Genomic DNA, 18,792 nt, shown 5'->3' on the forward strand with positions numbered 1-18,792 from the left:
AGCCAACTGACATTTACTCCTGAGGCGCTGACTTGTTGCACCCTCGACAACCACTGTGATTATTATTATTTGACCATGCTGGTCATTTATGAACATTTGAACATCTTTGCCATTTTCTGTTATAATCTCCACTCGGCACAGCAAGAAGAGGACTGGCCACCCCTCCTAGGTTTTGGCCTTTCAAGGGAGTTTTTCCTAGCCACCGTGCTTCTACACCTGCATTGCTTGCTGTTTGGGGTTTTAGGCTGGGTTTCTGTACAGCACTTTGAGATATCAGCTGATGTAAGAAGGGCTATATAAATAAATTTGATTTGAGTCTAACTATGCACTGAAGATGACGAATTGCCATTTTACAATCTGGTGCTGGCAAAACGTTGTGGTCTTCGGAGATTGTTCTAGCTTTTAGGAATAGTGTAACTCTACTATGCTAAATGGTATGTTCTACAGGTATAGTAGAGATACAAACACTGATCGTATCAAGTGGATGTGAGGGGGGTTCATTGAATTAAGAGCAACTGTAGTCATGTAGTTACATAGTCATGCAGCCCCACCTTGATTGCTACATAGCTTTTCGCTGATCCGTCTAGGGAGGTACTTCTGGTGTGGCTTAGCAACCTGGGCTTATCTGTGGAGAAGAGGAAAACAGAGAGAAACTAAGAAGCATTTAAACAGCAGCAATGTGAAAGAAAACAGGATGGCGGTAAACCAAATAAATCAGGACCACCGACCGCAGTTCAACTCCATTTAAATCCTCTCAGTATTTAAAAACATATTGGGGAACAACCACTTATTCTCTCTAGTCATCGACCAGGTGATCGTTGCACCAGTACAGTTAACAACAGATAAGACGAGATGCTATGGGGACTGTGGATAAGCACAGCACAGACAAATCGTTGGTTATTTCACGTTCTCTCGTTGGAATAGTTCACCCACAGCGGTTGACAAGTTCAGCTGTGACTAAATTGAAAATATTGTGCTCCGTCGGCTCCAATAAGTCTATAAACAACAAATATGGACGGGCTGGTGGGTTTGTTTCTATTTAAGGAATGTCCCATGGCGATGAGACTGAGCCAAAGTGAAATGAAAAACTCTTCCTTCCAGGACGTTTGATTCCTTTTCCAACCGAGCTAAACAGCAGAGATCTCAGGTTGTGAGACTGACTGAGACACCAAGCAACACGTGTGGTTCCTTAGTTCAAACTGCAGCAAAATTAGAAGTCAATTATTTAAATGTTGGATATCCTCTGATACTATTAACAGATGTTTCTTTGAACAAGAAATCATGTATATTTAGGTAAATGTAGGCTATTTGCAATGTTAGAAGAGTCGCACCGACCTAAGATAGAACTCTCCCTCTAGGACAGACCATGTGTGTGCGTTGTGAAGAGAACCTGGTAACGTGATATGACAGTCACTCACCAGACACACTGAACTAGTGGACAAGAGGCAGCCGCGCAACAAATTATTGGTGACCAATGGATCTGCAGATAACAGATAATGATGAACTGCAAATCCAGAAGAGGAGCATCCAGGAGTTGTTGTGTTGGGTGTGCTGTTGTATGTGCCTCGTCGTGCTCTGACATTTATTAGTTTGCTAGCCAGCTAACTAGCGATTAGCGGCTAACAAGATTTAGGCCCAACTTGCTAAGTGAAGACAAACTAGCTGTTTTCAGATGTAAGAGAAACACACAAAAAAAAGTGTAATTACAAAACGCAAGTGGATTTATATTAAGAAGCAAAGTGAAAACATCATTGACGTCATCAACCTCACTTGCACAAATTGTATATAGACTTTTTCTACTGTATGTTTGTTTACTCCATGTGTAACTCTGTGTTGTTGTTTGTGTCGCACTGCTTTGCTTTATCTTGGCCAGGTCGCAGTTGTCAATGAGAACTTGTTCTCAACTGGCCTACCTGGTTAAATAAAGGTGAAATAAATCACCCAATTTTTTTTTTACCATGCAGACCGAACGCAAGTGTCTCGTGGTCAAGCAACAATAAATGTCCTCCTTGAGTGACAGGGGGTGGGGCTAGGTCTGGAAAGCGGCATGGAGAGAGAGCAGAGAGAGGAGAGAGAGCGAGAGGACTCAAGTAGCCTAGTAAACTACAAAAATGGACGTTACACACGGCGTTTCGCATTTAACAAACCCAATGTATTAGAGCAGGTCTAAGAGGGTATTTCTGTCAGCTTAAATTGGTGAATTGTTGTTGTGTGCGTTATCAATCCAAACAAATAATACTTAAGATATAATCATGTAGGCTAGGCTATACATGAACCTAAAGGCTGCATGCTTTCAGTAAGTGCATCTCTCAACCATTGTACTTGAAATGCTCAGACATTATACAGGATATCTTCAGTAAGACCAGGCCTACTAGACTCAGTGTGGTGTGCATTTCTTGTGTCAGCCTAGTCTAATTAGTGTTCCAGACAGGGGTGGAGGGGGTCTCTACATCTTCTAAAAGGCGGCTAGAATATGCAGCAGCCCAAATATGTGAAACTATTAGTTAACTAGGCAAGTCAGTTAACAACAAATTCTTATTTACAATGACGGCCTACCGGGGAACAGTGGCAGAACGACAGATTTTTACCTTGTCAGTTCGGGGATTTGATCCAGAAACCTTTCGGTTACTGGCCCAATGCTCTCACCACTAGGCTACCTGCCGCCCCAGGGGGGGGGGATTCTTCAGACTGAAGACTTCCCCTGTGCCCCATCTCCTCCACAGTAGCATGTATGAGTAAAATAGGGTATTTAAAAACCTCTGCAGTGATGATGAGAAAGGACTTTTCAATAAAAACGTAAAAGACACTGTTACTGTCCCTACTCTCCTCCAACCCCAATATTCTCCTTAATAACAAAATCACCCAATACTCCCACACTGAGGTTACCTTAACCTATGCAAATCGGTGTTATATCCACTGGGGGGCGGGGGGACTCATCCCAGTCTTTTCATTCTATTCAGTGAAGGAATTATTCAGGAGCACAAAAGAGTTACTAAGTAATGGTATGCATGCCCCACTCCACTCACAAGGGAAGGTCATGTGAGTGGGTGGGTGTTCTGGTTTGATCTTGAAGACATCTGCTAGCTCAGTGTGCACGCTACTCCCACACCAGCCAAAAAGGTCAGACCTTGAATCAAAAGCCTTCGAGAATAGTGTGTATGTATAATTAACATGGTTAACATGTTCCAGCAACTCTCTTTAAATACACACCTCCACTGAAAACAGATGCTCCTCCTCTCAGAGAGAGGTGCTCAATTTGAGCTTTTACAGCACTTCAAACCAAGGTGTCAAACTGTTTTTTTTTATGGATAGGCTTACATGTAGCAAAACCGAATTTGAGGGGTATGCTGGATCCAGGGGTGCAAACTGGTGAGGGCCCAGAAAGGTGCCACTTTTTTGTTGTTGCACTGAATCATGTAAAAAAAAATCCCTGCTAGGAGGAAATGTAGGTTTTAACTTATTAAACAACAAAAGAATATGATCTACATGATCAGTCTCTGTGTGTAAAATAAAAAGTGCTTCATGTGAACCAAACGCACAGCTAAAAAATGTAAAGAAAGCAATCCAATGTTATTTGTTGCCTAGACTTTACTGCAAATGACATTCAAGTCTTGAGAAAAAAAACAATACACTAATATTGCAGTTAGCCATGACAGCATTTGTAATAGAATGCTTGTGAACACACACATCTAAATATTGAAAAAAACATTAAAGTAGAAATAGAATGAAACAAACAGGCAATCTATTTTTGCTCTATTATAGCGGCCACTATAGTAGATGTTAAATAAATAAACCCCCCCCCCCCCCACGTGTTACTGTCAAGTTCAACACAACTAAAGCAATATCTTTGGGCTACACATTATTACATTGTACACGTTCTGCCTGTGGACACATGTTCTACAATGTGCCAGCAGAGCATGATAACCTTTGTTGGCATAATTGATCTCATTCAGGCAGAGTGTACACCTGACATACCCCTTTTTATCCACTGTACTGAAAAAGTGAGAAAGAGGGAACATATTGTGCTTCTTTCACTTCTGGTGACAACCAGCTGAAACCAGGCCCAGCTCCTGCTACACTTGATCGCTGAATCCACTGGCCTAACAAGCAATGCCTCATTTTCACCTAATTATCTCATTCTGAAATTTAACCACATACTTAAGATGATAATGTTGCTCAACATGTCTTGTCTAGCTAACGGACAATTCGATCAGCTAGCAAGATACTTAACAATGCTAACAATACTTGTTCCACCACAGTTTCTCAGTCACCTCAAACTTTCCAAATGCCAGTTGTTTTTTGGTTACAGTTCATGAAGTACGCTTCATCACCTTCTCAATCCCCGTCTCCGTGGTCAGGCTTCTTCTCACCAAACCTCTCTGTGGTCAGGCTTCTTCTCACCGAACCTCTCTGTGGTCAGGCTTCTTCTCACCGAACCTCTCCGTGGTCAGGCTTCTTCTCACCGAACCTCTCCGTGGTCAGGCTTCTTCTCACCGAACCTCTCCGTGGTCAGGCTTCTTCTCACCGAACCTCTCCGTGGTCAGGCTTCTTCTCACCGAACCTCTCCGTGGTCAGGCTTCTTCTCACCGAACCTCTCCGTGGTTAGGCTTCTTCTCACCAACCTCTCCGTTATCGTTCAGGGGACGCGCTGCTGTAACTGGTAAACTGCCTTTCCACTCACCCGCGGTGTTTCACGGAGCGCGCGCTGATGCTGTAACTAAGCAAATAGATTCTCTTCCCTCTTCAGTCGCGTGCTGCATTCTGTTGTTATGTGAATGATTGGCTGAGCCTTGGATACAAGGCAGACAGTACTGGTACAAACGCGCATCACTCGTTCGTATACAGCCAGTAGTGATCCAAAGCACCCCCCCCCCCCCCCAAAACTTTTCTCATCAGATCTACTAGGTCACCTATATTGGATTAAAAACAGCACATTTCATTTCACAAAAAGGCACTAGTTTGCATCCCTGTGGGTCATTGAATCGGCTTGACTGTTCAATGTGTAATCTAGACTTACCAGGTTCTCTGTTCTGGCTCTGTGGCTCTTCGTTATACCCTGGAGGGGCGAGAGAAAAAGGTCCCCAAAATGACTGGCAGATGTACCACAAAGGATGAATGTCCAATGCATTGCTTCATGTCAAGTGGTATGCTAGAATGGACACTGGTACAGAGCCAGACTAAAGTGATAGATTTAAAACTGATATTGTTAATCATTGACAGCTGAACTAAAGCGCTGTGGTCTCTGTAGTCAAAGTAAACTCCCGTCCCCTATGCGCCCTGGTCAAATTAAGTGCACTTTATAGGGAATAATAAGGAACAATTTGGGATGCAGACTTACTCTTCTGCTGGCTCTGCTGGTAGGAGAAGCTCTTCTGGTCCCTGTCTGGGGAGTAGCTCCTTTTGCTGGTGTTGGACCCAGAGCGCATGATAACAGGGCCTGGTGGGATATCCATCCTGACGGGAGAGCGATCCCGTACTGTTTTGTAAGTGTCCCCGGCTGGGCCAGCAGGGTAGGGTTCCAGGCCCCTTCGCCTAAGACCCTCAGGGTCCTCTCTGACAAGACAATATGAGAGAGAGAGAGAGAGAGAGAGAGAGAGACAGAGAGAGAGACAGAGAGAGAGACAGAGAGAGAAGGGGATTCAAGAGCCCATCCATTGAGGTCCATTCAACTATAGAATTAAAGGCAGTGTCTCTACCCATGATGAGCACTTTGATTCTAAAACCCTCTAAGTGTAGAGTGAAAAGAACTAAACACTAAAGTTGCTGGACAAAATAAATTGTGGTTTGTATCTTGAAAAACAGTAAAACTGAAAGCCAACAACACCTGAAGTTGCTCGGTCTAACGAGTGGTTTTAGCACTTGGTCCATTAACTAAGTACACTAGAAGGGATATGCCTACCCTCGGTCCAAGTAGATGAGGGCCTGCATCAGATTGGGGTCCACTCTATCGGGGTTAGCTGCTGAAGACACGGTCCTCGAGAGAGGAGCTATTCCTTTAACTCTGCTGCTGAGGTGGGAGCCCGCTCTGCTGCTTATCCTAAAAATGACAGAAGACAATACCTCAATCAAATATTATATGGAATACTTCACCATACACTATATCTGAAGATATATCTGTCCTGTCTTTAAAACCAACTAGTTCTAGTCCGAAGATTAGCCTAGATCAGTGGTTCCCAAACTTGTTAAAGTCCCGTACCCCTTCAAACATTCAACCTCCAGCTGTACCTCCCCCTAGCACCAGGGTCAGCGCACTCTCAAATGTAGTTTTTTTCCATCATTGTAAGCCTGCCACACAAACACACACACACACACACTATATGATACATTTATTAAAACATAAGAATGAGTGTGAGTTGTCACAGCCCGGCTCGTGGGAAGTGACAAAAAGCTCTTATAGGACCATGGCACAAATAATATAATAAATCAATCATTTTTCTCTTTATTTAACCCACTTGTTTTTACACTGCTGCAACTCACTGATTATTGTTTATGCATAGTCACTTTAAAAATGACTAACCTGTACCCCCGCACATTGACTCGGTATCAGTACTCCCTGTATAAATCCTCATTGTTATTTTGCGTAACTTTAAAAAAAAAAATGTTTTTAAATATATTTTCTTAACTATATTTCTTGAACTGCATTGTTGGTTAAGGGCTTGAGAGTAAGCATTTCACGGTAAGGTCTACACTTGTTGTATTTGCGCATGTGACAAATACAATTTGATTTGCATACTATGGCACCTTGATGGTTCTCACCATGCCAAGCCTGGGAGAGGGTGCTGATGCAGATACAGGCTGAGGGCGAGGGGATTCGAGGCCAAGCCTGGGAGAGGGTGCTGATGCAGATACAGGCTGAGGGCGAGGGGATACGAGGCCAAGCCTGGGAGAGGGTGCTGATGCAGATACAGGCTGAGGGCGAGGGGATACGAGGCCAAGCCTGGGAGAGGGTGCTGATGCAGATACAGGCTGAGGGCGAGGGGATACGAGGCCAAGCCTGGGAGAGGGTGCTGATGCAGATACAGGCTGAGGGCGAGGGGATACGAGACCAAGCCTGGGAGAGGGTGCTGATGCAGATACAGGCTGAGGGCGAGGGGATACGAGGCCAAGCCTGGGAGAGGGTGCTGATGCAGATACAGGCTGAGGGCGAGGGGATACGAGGCCAAGCATGGGAGAGGGTGTTGATGCAGATACAGGCTGAGGGCGAGGGGATACGAGGCCAAGCCTGGGAGAGGGTGCTGATGCAGACACAGGCTGAGGGCGAGGGGTTACGAGGCCAAGCCTGAAGAACGTCACTCATCTCCTCAGTGAACGCATCGACATAAGGCCACAATGAGCGCACGCCATGCATGACTGAGGGTACAGGGCAGCTTGCGCATGCTCCTGACCCAGGCAGGATAGGCAGAGCTTATGGCCGTCAGATTCAGGTATAACGCAGCCACAATGCTGAGGTATAACTATACGAAATCGAAGAGGTCAAATAAATTATATCCAGCTCAGGACTCCAGCTATGTAATTGGTTTGCTTAACATGCTAGCCAAGTGACAAGATCAAGCTTCTTGGTTACAGCAGAGACATTACATCTCTTCGTTGATCATGATCCCTGTTGCCTAAATAGTTTTGTGCATAACTCAAAGAAAGATCTATTTGGAGAAAAAATATGTTTTGATTATTTGGGGGAAACAGCACCCCTTGTGTTCACTTCTGGTAAAACCATATACCCCAGGTAGGGTACAGAAACGGTATGAACATCTGGATCCACCCAACCCTAGAGGTATATATAAATTAACTATCCAACGGCACCTGGTTTTCATGACCCTTGCCTGAACTTACAGGGCCACGTCCCAAACAATGTGCAAGCCTAACATGTCCTCCAGCTTTTACGACCCCGGTTTGAAGTAGCCACGGCTCAGACTGCCATTTACCTAAAGTTAATTACCACCGTTGCAGTGAGCGATGCCTCTAACCTCACCTCTTTCCATAACAAACCTATGAAAAAGTAATTCTGTGGACTATATACTTGGATAATTTTTGGGGGGCTTTTGAAGAAAATTCCTTTAAAGTTATTTTAAAAATATATATTTTTATACTATATCTATAACAGCATCTTCAAAGCAGTTCTTCCAATGTAGAAAGATGCTCTCTAAACAGGTTACATCTTTGTGGACCAAGGAGAATAAAACATGCTGATCTGAACGCAAGAGTAACCAAATAGACATCAGAGCAACTGGGTGGCACAGCCCCACCTGCCATAGGGGTTCCAATATCTCTTTCAGGATCCAAAAAGAGCAAACTGCCTAATACCAGGGTGAGAAAAGGAGGCCCTGGCTGTCTGAGCTAGGATGTAGAAGATCTGAGAGAGGCCTGCGTTCCAAAATGGCACCCTACAACTTATGACAGTATTGAACTATATAGGGAATAGGGTGCGATCTGAGACCCCACTTCCCTCTATTCAAAAGGTCATGCTAGTAAAGCCACAATGCATTACACCCAAATCATCAGACAAACAAATAAAAACATTTACGACCTCATTTTGAAACCTAATATATAAATATATAAACCCAATACCAATTTAATTGGCTTCTTTAGTCAAACGGCCGCCGACCCCTCCCATCTCTTTCATCATCTTACTGAATGCAATCAGCCTCACACACAAATATAACATGACTGCAATTATGGGTTGAGGTCCAATTACAAAGACAGGTTTACAAAAAAACCATTAGAGCAGCATGCAGCAAGGCTTGGCTGAGGTGACTTTGAAAGTTCAAAGGGAGAGTAGTTGACTCCGAACCAGTTGCACTTCTGGCACTTAACAAGGCTCCCCATGTTCCCTCATTATCTGTTATTCATCACGAGGTCAAGAGCTCCACAAAGGAGCAGATTGATTAATCCACTGGCTGCCCGCCTGCCTCAGTTGCCAAGGCAGTGTTCACCACACACACACACGTGGGGGACCCTGTGACTGAGGACCATGAAGCAGCCCCCTAGGCCCAGAACCCTGTCTTTAGTTGTGTTAGGGAGAGGTAGTGGGGGTGTGGCCTTGCTGTTCATCTTCTGTCTGGCCACCTCAGTCTCCACAAGGCCGGTCGATGAGACACCTCCGACCAGGAGCGAGACCTTCCAAAGACTTCCTGGACGCTGCATCCTGTGGGCTGCACTGCAGGGGTGAGGCCTCACGTCAACCTCCTGACCAGACAATAGTGGAATACCAAACCCAGATGCCTGCCTGCTGCCCTGTCAACACCACACCAGGAGTCTGCTATAGCCTCCTCTGCCTACAAGTCTCCTACAAGCCAAGGAAGCATCCACACCACACCAGGAGTCTGCTATAGCCTCCACTACCTACAAGTCTCCGACAAGCCAAGGAAGCATCCACACCAGGAGTCTGCTATAGCCTCCTCTGCCTACAAGTCTCCTACAAGCCAAGGAAGCATCCACACCACACCAGGAGTCTGCTATAGCCTCCACTACCTACAAGTCTCCGACAAGCCAAGGAAGCATCCACACCAGGAGTCTGCTATAGCCTCCTCTGCCTACAAGTCTTCGACAAGCCAAGGAAGCATCCACACCACACCAGGAGTCTGCTATAGCCTCCTCTGCCTACAAGTCTCCGACAAGCCAAGGAAGCAGTTATGACTATTGGCATTATTCTAATGTGAACCAAAAAGGCCGAACTTGGACAATTTGAATTGTAAACAAAACTTTTGGGATGTACAATCTCTAAATACAATTTTTTTGCAATTATTTTGTGCATTTCTGCAACACCGACAGGCCGTGGCACCCTCCGGGACTGACACGGCCACTCATTTTTAGCATGTATTTCAACAACATGCTTATTATCGTGGTTCCAAACGTTGACTAGATTAACAAAGCTGGGGTGAACCATTACTCATTAATTCAAAAGATTACGTTTAGAACCACCTCGCCTCGGACTGTGTACATACCGGAGTTAGGAGGTAAACAAACTACTCATCCCACACAGCACTGCGGTCTGTGTCGTCCAGTCACAGAGCAGATGCAAGTCACGTGATCTGTTGGCGAGCACATAGTGCGAGCACATATTGCCGCTCAACAGCTGCTGTATCGTCCAATCACAGGCGGAGATGCAAGTGACTTGCGCTGTTGACGAACACTCAACTGTTCGCTTGTGGAGCCCTTGACTTGTACCTGCTCTATTATTGTACGATCTAGACAGCAAGGCTCATGGTTAGTGTAGTTTTTTTTTTTTTTTTTGGGGGGGGGGGGGTACTCTTTACACCAGAAACTGATGGTAAAAACAACGTTTCAACATGGTTGAAACATTCATAACTGATGGGCACTACAACAACATATGAATTGTCTTGCCATCTTGGAAGAAAATAGAATGTCAACGTTGCCCAGTAATATCACTATCGATAATATTCATTATCACGACGGGTGACTGCATTGAGAATGAACTTCCTGGAACCTCTCGTCAGGGCCCTATACAGAGGTTGGATGGGGCATATAATGCTGGCTAACGTAATTGGAATCTGGTCCAATAATAGAGCTTGCGCTCCCTCTCTCCACCCAGGACAGCAGAGAGAGCATGTACGCTGTGCATAGATTCTGGGGAAAGCCAGAATGGTGGTTGTTTAGCTAGAGAGGGAGAGGGAGTGGCCGGCTGCCCAGTCGGAGGGGGGGAGGGGGGGGGGGGTAGCCTTGTTGGCTCAGTGAGTAGTGCCCTTTGTCCTCGTCTGGAGCCTGGTGACTCCACTTGTGGCAGAATGAAGGGGAGGGGATGGTCTTGGACTGAACTGTTGCCACTCTGTTTTGGGCCACTGCTACACGGATGTCTTGGCAGCACTGGGGCAGAGCAGAGCCACTGACTTTAGCTGTGCAGGGTGGAGCGCAGTGTGTGGGGTGGAGCGCCAAGCCCCTCAAGGGGAGGAGTGTGGTAGTCGATCAGTGGAATACGTTATGAAAGTCGGTATTTCCCTCGCAATAGCTCAGAGATAAGTTGGCAAATTCGCTTCAGTCCCTCTTCAATGTGATTGTGTGATATAAGTCAAGTGTGATATATCTCGAGTGGGGATTTCAGTCTAAGCTTTTCCTGAGATGGGTACTAATTCCTACTGAGCCGTAAGAATTCAAAGTATAGAATTCAAGGTTTTGATCAATGCCATATGTTATATATAAAGTGATCAATTACACAAATAGACATGCAGTACCAGTCAACAGTTTGGACAACTACTCATTCAAGGGTTTTTCTTTATTTTTACAATTTTCTACTTCGAAGAATAATAGTGAAGACATCAAAACTATGAAATAACACATACGGAATCATGTAGTAAACAAAGAAAAGTTTTAAATCAAAATATATTTGAGATTCTTCAAAGTAGCCATCCGTTGCCTTGATGACAGCTGTGCACACTCGGCATTCTCTCAACCAGCTTAAAGAGGAATGCTTTTCCATCAGTATTGGAAGGAGATCCCACATATGCTGAGCACTTGTTGGCTGCTTTTCCTTCACACTACAGTCCAACTCATCCCAAACCATCTCAATTGGGTTGAGGTCAGGTGATTGTGGAGGCCAAGTCATTTGATGCAGCACTCCATCAGTCTCCTTGGTCAAATAGCCCTTACACAGCCTGGAGGTGTGTTTGGGGTCATTGTCCTGTTGAAAAACAAATGATAGTCTCACTAAGGTCAACCAGATGGGATGGCGTATCGCTGCAGAATGCTGTAGTAGCCATGCTGGTTAAGTGTGCCTTGAATTCTAAATAAATCACTGACAGTGTCACCAGAAAAGCATCCCCACACCTCCTCCTCCATGCTTCAGGGTGGAAACCACACATGGGGAGATCATCCATTCACCTACTCTGCGTCTCACAAAGAAACGGTGGTTGGAACCAAAAATCTCAAATTTGGACTCATCAGACCAAAGGACAGATTTACACCAGTCTAATGTCCATTGCTCGTGTTTCTTGGTCCAAGCATGTCTCTTCTCAATTTTGGTGTCCTGTAGTAGCGGTTTCTTTGCAGTAATTTGACCATGAAGGCCTGATTCACACAGTCTCCTCTGAACAGTTGATGTTGAGATGTGTCTGTTACTTGAACTCTGTGAAGCATTTATTTGGGCTGCAATATCTGAGGCTGGTAGCTCTGATTAACTTATCCTCTGAAGCAGAGGTAACTCTGGGTCTTCCATTCCTGTGGCGGTCCTCATGAGAGCCAGTTTCATCATAGCACTTGATGGTTTTTGCGACTGCACTTGAAGAAACTTTCAAAGTTCTTGAAATGTTCTGCATTGACTGACCTTCATGTCTTAAAGTAATGGACTGTCGTTTCTCTTTGCTTATTTGAGATGTTCTTGCCATAATATGGACTTGGTCTGTTACCAAATAAGGCAATCTTCTGTATACCACCCCTACCTTGTCACAACACAACTGATTGGCTCAAACACATTAAGAAGTAAAGAAATTCCACAAATTAACTTTCAAAAAGTCACACCAGGTGACTACCTCATGAAGCTGGTTGAGAGAATGCCAAAAGTGTTCAAAGCTGTCATCAAGACAAAGGGTGTCTACTTTGAAGAATGTCAAATATATTTTGATTTGTTCTACACTTTCTTGGTTACTACATGATTTTATATGTGTTATTCCATAGTTTTGATGTCTTCACTATTATTCTACAATGTAGAAAATAGTAAAAAGAAAAACCCTGGAATGAGTAGGTGTTCAAACTTTTGACCGGTACAGTACATAATTTAAAAAATGCCCCTCAGAAACCTCAAATCAAGACAAAACCTCAAACCATTCATAAAGGGGCTTGAGAAAGGCAAGACTCTGCTACCACCTGGTGGTTCATAGAATAATAACAACAATAAAAATAAACGCCATTTAGCAGATGCTTTTATACAAAGCGACTTACAGTCACGGGTGCATAATATCACAACCCTGTTTTATACAAGCTCATATAAAGCATCAATACACCATACGTAAGGAGAAATACAAGACACTGGTCTCGATCACACATGTTCATAAAAACACAGCAGGCTTACTACCGTACCATCATGAACAAAAAAGCGTAATATAGGACCTGGGCCTAACAAGTAACAGAAGGGGACCCCTGGGTTACCTCATCTCTCCTTGATGCCCCATCAGAGAATCATCTCTGGAGTCCCTGTAGTAGCAATCTCTGTAATCCTCCTGCACAGACAAAAAAAGCAATGAAGAAGTCATCCTATATTAGAGACAGAAAATAGTAGAGAAGGTATTGACTTGGTAAAATACCCAGCACTATTTAGCTAAAAACCTTTCGCGTCACTACTGAGTTGTTTTCTTCTGACACCACTAAATCTTAGATTGACCATAATAAAGCTTCACCCACTTGTCGGGGAGGTGGGGAATTCCTCACTCGGAAGCTTCCTATAGGTGTACTGTCACCATGGTATCCTCGATCACTTCCTGTGTGTATCCTGTCGCTACGGTGTCCTCTGTGGTCATCATCATGGTAACTTCGAATGCCGCTATACTGATTGGTTTCGTATTCAAATTCTCTGTCATAGTCTTGCTCCAGTCTTGTCACAGCCGTCCTCCTCTCGACAGCATTCACAATTCTTGGGTATGTTCCCTAAAAAAAAAAAAAAATAGCATTACGACATGGATTAGTTAAAAAAAAACAAGATTTTCCTACCGTTTCTGTACCATACATGGGTATACCGTATTACAGAATGTGCACACAAGGGGGCGCTATTTCAACAATCCAGGAGGGGATTGAATGTCTCTGCTGTAACCAAGCTTGAATATCTTGACACTTAGCAAACCAAATGCATAGCTTGAGCCCTGAGCTGGATAAAATGTAATTAACACATCGATATCTTATATTTAAACTATACTTCACTTCTAGATATAAGTAGTGAGGTAGCATGGAACCCGCAGTACCCTCGGTGTGGAGGTCACCCCCCCCCGACAAAGAAAAACGATATTTCTATTTTAAACAGTATTGAAAATCATACCGTCAGATCTTTGAAATAGCCGTTTATACCATATACCAGAGTATGCAAGAAATAACCTAGATAAGTTTGAAATCTCTGAATATTCCCTCAAGGATGGTCTAAGGCCTAATAACTCTGAAGACAATACATACGCCAAAAGTACTTTGTACAGTCACTTACCACGCTCTCTGAAAAGTGCTCGTCATAGGCCTCTCGGATTCTACTTTTCCTTCGCCTGGGCACTGCAAGGGACAACAAGCATACAATCACAGGCGATTGCGAGCCAGGCACAATAATTACCCCAAAGGGTCACAGACTCAAATAAGTTCATTATCCACTGCTTGTGTGTATACAAGTAGCTGTCGTTTCACACACGTGTGTTGTACGTTAACGGGGCGTTTCATATGATGATGGGAGTTCAGCATCCCGAGTTGTGACGTTTCACCACTGACCTTTCACCTTGTCAACCAAAAGACCTTAAAAGGGCCAGCACGCATTTTAAACAATAACGGCCACCCCACCAGTGTTTTTGTGAAAAGCTGGGAAATATAATATAATTAACATAATTAAATTATAATTAACCATGTTTCCAGGCTATCCAAACAGGGTTTGGAAAGGTGGCATCCTATGACGGTGCCATGTTGAAAGTCACCGAGTTCTCTGTTAAAGACCATTCTACTGTCAATGTTTATCTATGGAGATTACATGGCTGTGTGTTCCATGTTATACACCTGTCAGTAACAGGTGAGGCTGAAATAGCCAAATCCACTCATTTGAAGGTGTGTCCACATACACTATGTGTACAAAAGTATCTAATCAACGGAAGACTAAATCAAAATGACAGAATTAAAATGACAATTGCAAGTTACATGATGGGTTACAGTACAACAATCAACAGGTAAGGCTGCTACTTAATATTTTGAATGGAGTCGTTTGTAACTGTGTAGGATGAGAAAGGGCATGTCTTGATTAGCCTAGCAAGCTAGCCGAACTTGCTTCTCCCGGTTTGGCGCAGTCAAGACAGGTACTATGCAATCATATTGGATGATAAATAACCTAGCGAATGCAGCAATTTCATTTTTATTTACCATCACAGTAGCCTGTACTCAAACAGTAGCCTTATTCTAAAATGGATTAAATAAAATAAAGATCCTCAATGTACACATCATTACCATAGTGACAAAGCAAAAACCTGCATAAGTATTCAGACCCTTTGCTATGAGACTCAAAATTGAGCTCTGGTGCAACCTCTTTCCATTGATCATCCCTGAGTAGTTTCTACAACTTTATTGGAGTCCACCTGCCAAACTAAATGGAATAGACATGATTTGGAAAGGCACACAGCTGTCTATATACGGTCCCACAGTTGACAGGGCATGTCAGAGCAAAAACTAAGCCATGAGGTCGAAGGAACTGTCTGTAGAGCTCTGAGACAGAATTTTGTCAAGGCACAGGGTACCAAAACATTTTTGCAGTATTGAAGGTCACCAAGAAAACAGTGGCAACTATCATTCTTAATGGAAGAAGTTTAGAACCACCAAGACTCTTCCTAGAGCTGGCCGCCTGGCTAAAGTGAGCAATCGGGGAAGAAGGGACTTGGTCAGAGAGGTGACCAAGAACCCGATGGTCACACTGACAGAGCTCTAGAGTTCCTCTGTGGTGATGGGAGAACCTTCCAGAAAGACAACCATTTCTGCAGCACTCGACCAATCAGGCCTTTATGGTAGAGTGGCCAGACGGAAGCCACTCCTCAGTAAAAGGCACATGACAGCCGACTTGGAGTTTGCCAAAAGGCACTTAAAGGACTCTCAGACCATTAGAAACAAGTTTCTCTGGTCTGATAAAACCAAAATTTAACTCCTTGGCCTGAATGCCAACCTTCACATCTTGGGGAAAACCTGGAACCATCCCTATGGTGAACCACGGTGGTGGCAGCATCATGCTGTGGGGATGTTTTTCAATAGCAGAGACTGGGAGACTAGTCAGGATCGAGGGAAAGATAAACAGAGCAAAGTAGAGAGACCCTTGATGAAGTCCTGAGTGCTCTGGAGCAGGCTGCCAGACTGGGGCGAAGGTTCACCTTCCAACAGGACAACAACCCTAAGCACACAGCCAAGACAACGCAGGAGTGACTTCGGGACAAGTCTCGGAATGTCCTTGAGTGGCCCCACCAGAGCTTGGACTGTCTGGAACCCGATCGAACATCTCTGGAGAAACCTGATGTGCAGCGACACTCCCCATCCAACCTGACAGAGCTTGAGAGGATCTGCAGAGAAGAATGGGAGAAACTCCCCAAATATAGGTGTGCCAAGCTTGTAGCGTCATACCCAAGAAGACTCGAGGCTGTAATCGCTGCCAAGGGTGCTTCAACAAAGTACTGAGTTAAGGGTCTGAATAATTTCCGAATGCACTGTACAGTTTAGGTACACCACCCAAATCACTTCTTTTTTTTGCTCCTACAGACAGTGAGTCATGTGTCCGTGGCTTGCTATATAAAGCATTTTTTTCACAAATATGTTTTTACTTACTTAGAAGGCAGCTTGTACATAGCATTAAATACAATTTGATTCGATGCTTTACTTGCCGGTAGCTATAAGCTAGCTGACATTAGCCGTGAGGAGTTTAGCTAAGATTTTTTATAACAAACCCAAGATAGACCACAGCCTGTCATTTCCAATGGGAGCAAATGATGCATGGTGGGCAGAACAAGCAAAGAGGTGCAGGGTCTGACATTAACGATGGGCCGCTGTCCCGAGGCCAGTAAAAACAATAGACCAGAGGATCTCGTTAGTCACTGGCCAGACCGGGCCAGTAACTTCCCAGCGCATTTTGATATTCCAGTTTGACATTTACCTGCTCTGTCGCAGTCTATCATTGTAAGCTATTTAAGATTACACACGGAAAAGTCATCTATTTGTGTTTGAGCAATAGGATTGGTCATTCAACTCACTAGATCACCTTGACACGTTAGCTAGTCTGGTAAACTAGCTTTGCAGCGCAAGCTAGCCTGGTTTCGAAGTCTCGTTGGACCACATCACCATGGTGTGACTGGTCTAATTAGAAGCACAAAGCAACCAAATTCTAGGGGTACTAAATAGGAGCACTATCAGTGTGTGGATGGCGATTGGCTAACTGTCAGTAGGAGACTTGGAAAAAGTCAAACCAAAATCTACTGAATGCAAAAACATATTTTTTAAAGAATTTACCGTGATGAAAAACATTCTTGTGTGACAAGAAGCTGTAATCCTACCTTCGGCAATGAAATATTTTGAAATATCTTTTCAAATCCTACCTTCGGCAATTAAATATAATTTTGAGCAAAATGACCAAATTCACATAGAAATGTGAGTTAGAGTTCTGTCATTCTCATTAAAAGCATGTCTAAGAAGTGGTAGATCTGTTCTACGTGCGCTATTTCTACGCTGCTGTTGTCAGTTTTGCCATCTTTTACTTACGGTTTTGTACACCAGCTTCAAACAGCTGAAAATACAATGTGTTTGGTTATGGTAAAAATATTTCACAGCGGTTTAGATAGTACAATGATTATCTACACAATGACTGCTCGTTTTGTCATTAACGGAAATAAGGCAAACTATTATAATTTTAGCAACCAGGAAATGGCAGAAGTGATTTCTGCATATTGCACCTTTAAGTACGAGACTGAGGTCATGCTGAGATATTATCAAGCTAGCTAAAATCTGGTTTAAGAATTGGTCCGACTTTAAAGGCATTTAAACACAATCTTGTCAGACTTACACCTTTCCAGTTTCCCACGAGCACACGAATGCTCCATTAGACAGTAACTTTGTGCGGTTAGTAAAGGCAGCGTGTGAACTAACAAAACATCCCTTTTATACTCTTGCAAAAAGACAGATATGGCAAATCAAACCATGAAAGTATGGGTTGATTATAACTGTCCCTTCATATTGTACACACCGATTGTCCAGTTACTTCGGTGGAGTTGTAGCTAACTAACTTACTTATTGTTGTTGTTGTTGATGATGATGACGATGATGATGATGAAGGGCTCCTCAGGGGGATATGGTGTGGGATGGTGTAAAACCTGCAAATATGTAGCAATTGAATTGTCTATGCAATATTGATACAAATGTGATTGATATTCAAAAACGGACGATTCATAATGCTGATGCGTTAACATCGCAAATCAATTGCAATGATAATGTCGCTTCAAACAATGTTGTATATCTAGCATAGTAGCTAACTTACTAGTAGTCAACGTTAGCTAACAAACAGATGCTAGCTTTGCACTGAAGCTGTTGATATGAAAAACGAACTTACCGACTGAACGTGCTCTGTGTATTAGTATTAAAGATATAGTCTTGCAAAAAAAAATGTGGGGGGAGGGCAATAAAATAGAAGATATTGTTTAACCTTTCTGCTCTTGCAACTTTCGACAACAAACGCCACCAAAATCCTAGCTCTTCGTTGTTGATTGGTGAAGTGCAATATGCTACGAAGAGTAAGTATCCTGCCACCTACCGTTCCGGAATGGTGATGTTCGGACCATTGACTACACTATATGATGCCACGCAAAACCACTATGTAGGCAGCTATCACATACACATCCATAAGTATTCATTATTCTAAAATATAAGTATTAATATATTCTAAAACTGCAATCAAATATATTGAGGAAAGGCTAAGGGGGAATTCTGCATCGCTTTTCCATTAGAATATATATGTACCCGCATTATGTGCAAATTGCCTGCATCTAGATATAAAATGCAGAATGTGGAAGAATATTTTGACATTGTGTGTGTGTGTGTGTGTGCGCGCGCGCGCGCGCGCCCCCGTGCGCCTTCAGAATGATTGGATGG

General features: G+C 43.6%; 1 protein-coding gene across 2 annotated transcripts in view; it reads right to left on the bottom strand.

Annotated features, from left to right (window-relative positions):
- Positions 1 to 18,746, bottom strand: part of LOC110499982 (uncharacterized) — a 35,349-nt gene extending 16,603 nt beyond the window's left edge. Inside the window, exons 1-9 of one of the 2 annotated variants that reach the window (XM_090212717.1) lie at positions 18,254 to 18,746; positions 17,935 to 18,017; positions 14,135 to 14,196; positions 13,348 to 13,590; positions 13,096 to 13,166; positions 5,900 to 6,037; positions 5,339 to 5,553; positions 5,018 to 5,056; positions 552 to 625 (exon numbers count right to left, since the gene is read on the bottom strand). In XM_090212717.1, the coding sequence (XP_090068843.1) occupies positions 552 to 625; positions 5,018 to 5,056; positions 5,339 to 5,553; positions 5,900 to 6,037; positions 13,096 to 13,166; positions 13,348 to 13,590; positions 14,135 to 14,196; position 17,935 (843 nt within the window). In that variant the 5' untranslated portion in view covers positions 17,936 to 18,017; positions 18,254 to 18,746. The remainder of the gene's footprint in view (positions 1 to 551; positions 626 to 5,017; positions 5,057 to 5,338; positions 5,554 to 5,899; positions 6,038 to 13,095; positions 13,167 to 13,347; positions 13,591 to 14,134; positions 14,197 to 17,934; positions 18,018 to 18,253) is intronic. The other variant, XM_090212727.1, reaches the window with a different exon arrangement.
- Between the last annotated feature and the right edge of the window lie 46 nt (positions 18,747 to 18,792).

This window comes from Oncorhynchus mykiss, chromosome 2 (genome assembly GCF_057628025.1).
Source record: "Oncorhynchus mykiss isolate SJ-2025 chromosome 2, ASM5762802v1, whole genome shotgun sequence".
Taxonomy (NCBI): domain Eukaryota; kingdom Metazoa; phylum Chordata; class Actinopteri; order Salmoniformes; family Salmonidae; genus Oncorhynchus; species Oncorhynchus mykiss.